At 44.4% G+C, this 223-nt stretch overlaps 1 protein-coding gene across 1 annotated transcript in view; it reads right to left on the bottom strand.

Moving 5' to 3' along the window:
• Positions 1 to 14: 14 nt before the first annotated feature.
• The window catches only part of LOC119594860, a 7,208-nt gene continuing 6,999 nt past the window's right edge, over positions 15 to 223 (bottom strand). Inside the window, exon 6 of the mRNA XM_037943942.1 lies at positions 15 to 220. Coding sequence (XP_037799870.1) covers positions 62 to 220 — 159 coding nt within the window. The 3' untranslated portion in view covers positions 15 to 61. The remainder of the gene's footprint in view (positions 221 to 223) is intronic.

Raw genomic sequence — 223 nt, 5'->3', positions numbered from 1 at the left:
CATAAAAAAAAAAAAACATCAAGAATGGTTAAACCCCTAAACACCGAAAAAATCAACGAATTCACTGAATAATGACGCCATCGTACACTGTAAAATCCAAGAGCTGAATAGCCTGGTGTGCTTCGTCTTCAAAGTCGTTCTGGGCGTCTTCTGCTGAATCTGGCGTCCCTTGGTCCTCTTGGCTGAGCCTGATGCTGAAGGTGCTAGCTAGGTGGTAGTCTGT

The sequence above is a fragment of the Penaeus monodon genome, chromosome 34, assembly GCF_015228065.2.
Source record: "Penaeus monodon isolate SGIC_2016 chromosome 34, NSTDA_Pmon_1, whole genome shotgun sequence".
NCBI classification, from domain to species: Eukaryota; Metazoa; Arthropoda; class Malacostraca; order Decapoda; family Penaeidae; genus Penaeus; species Penaeus monodon.
The sequence above is the reverse complement of the archived record's forward strand: the minus strand, read 5'-3'. Positions and strand labels throughout refer to the sequence as shown.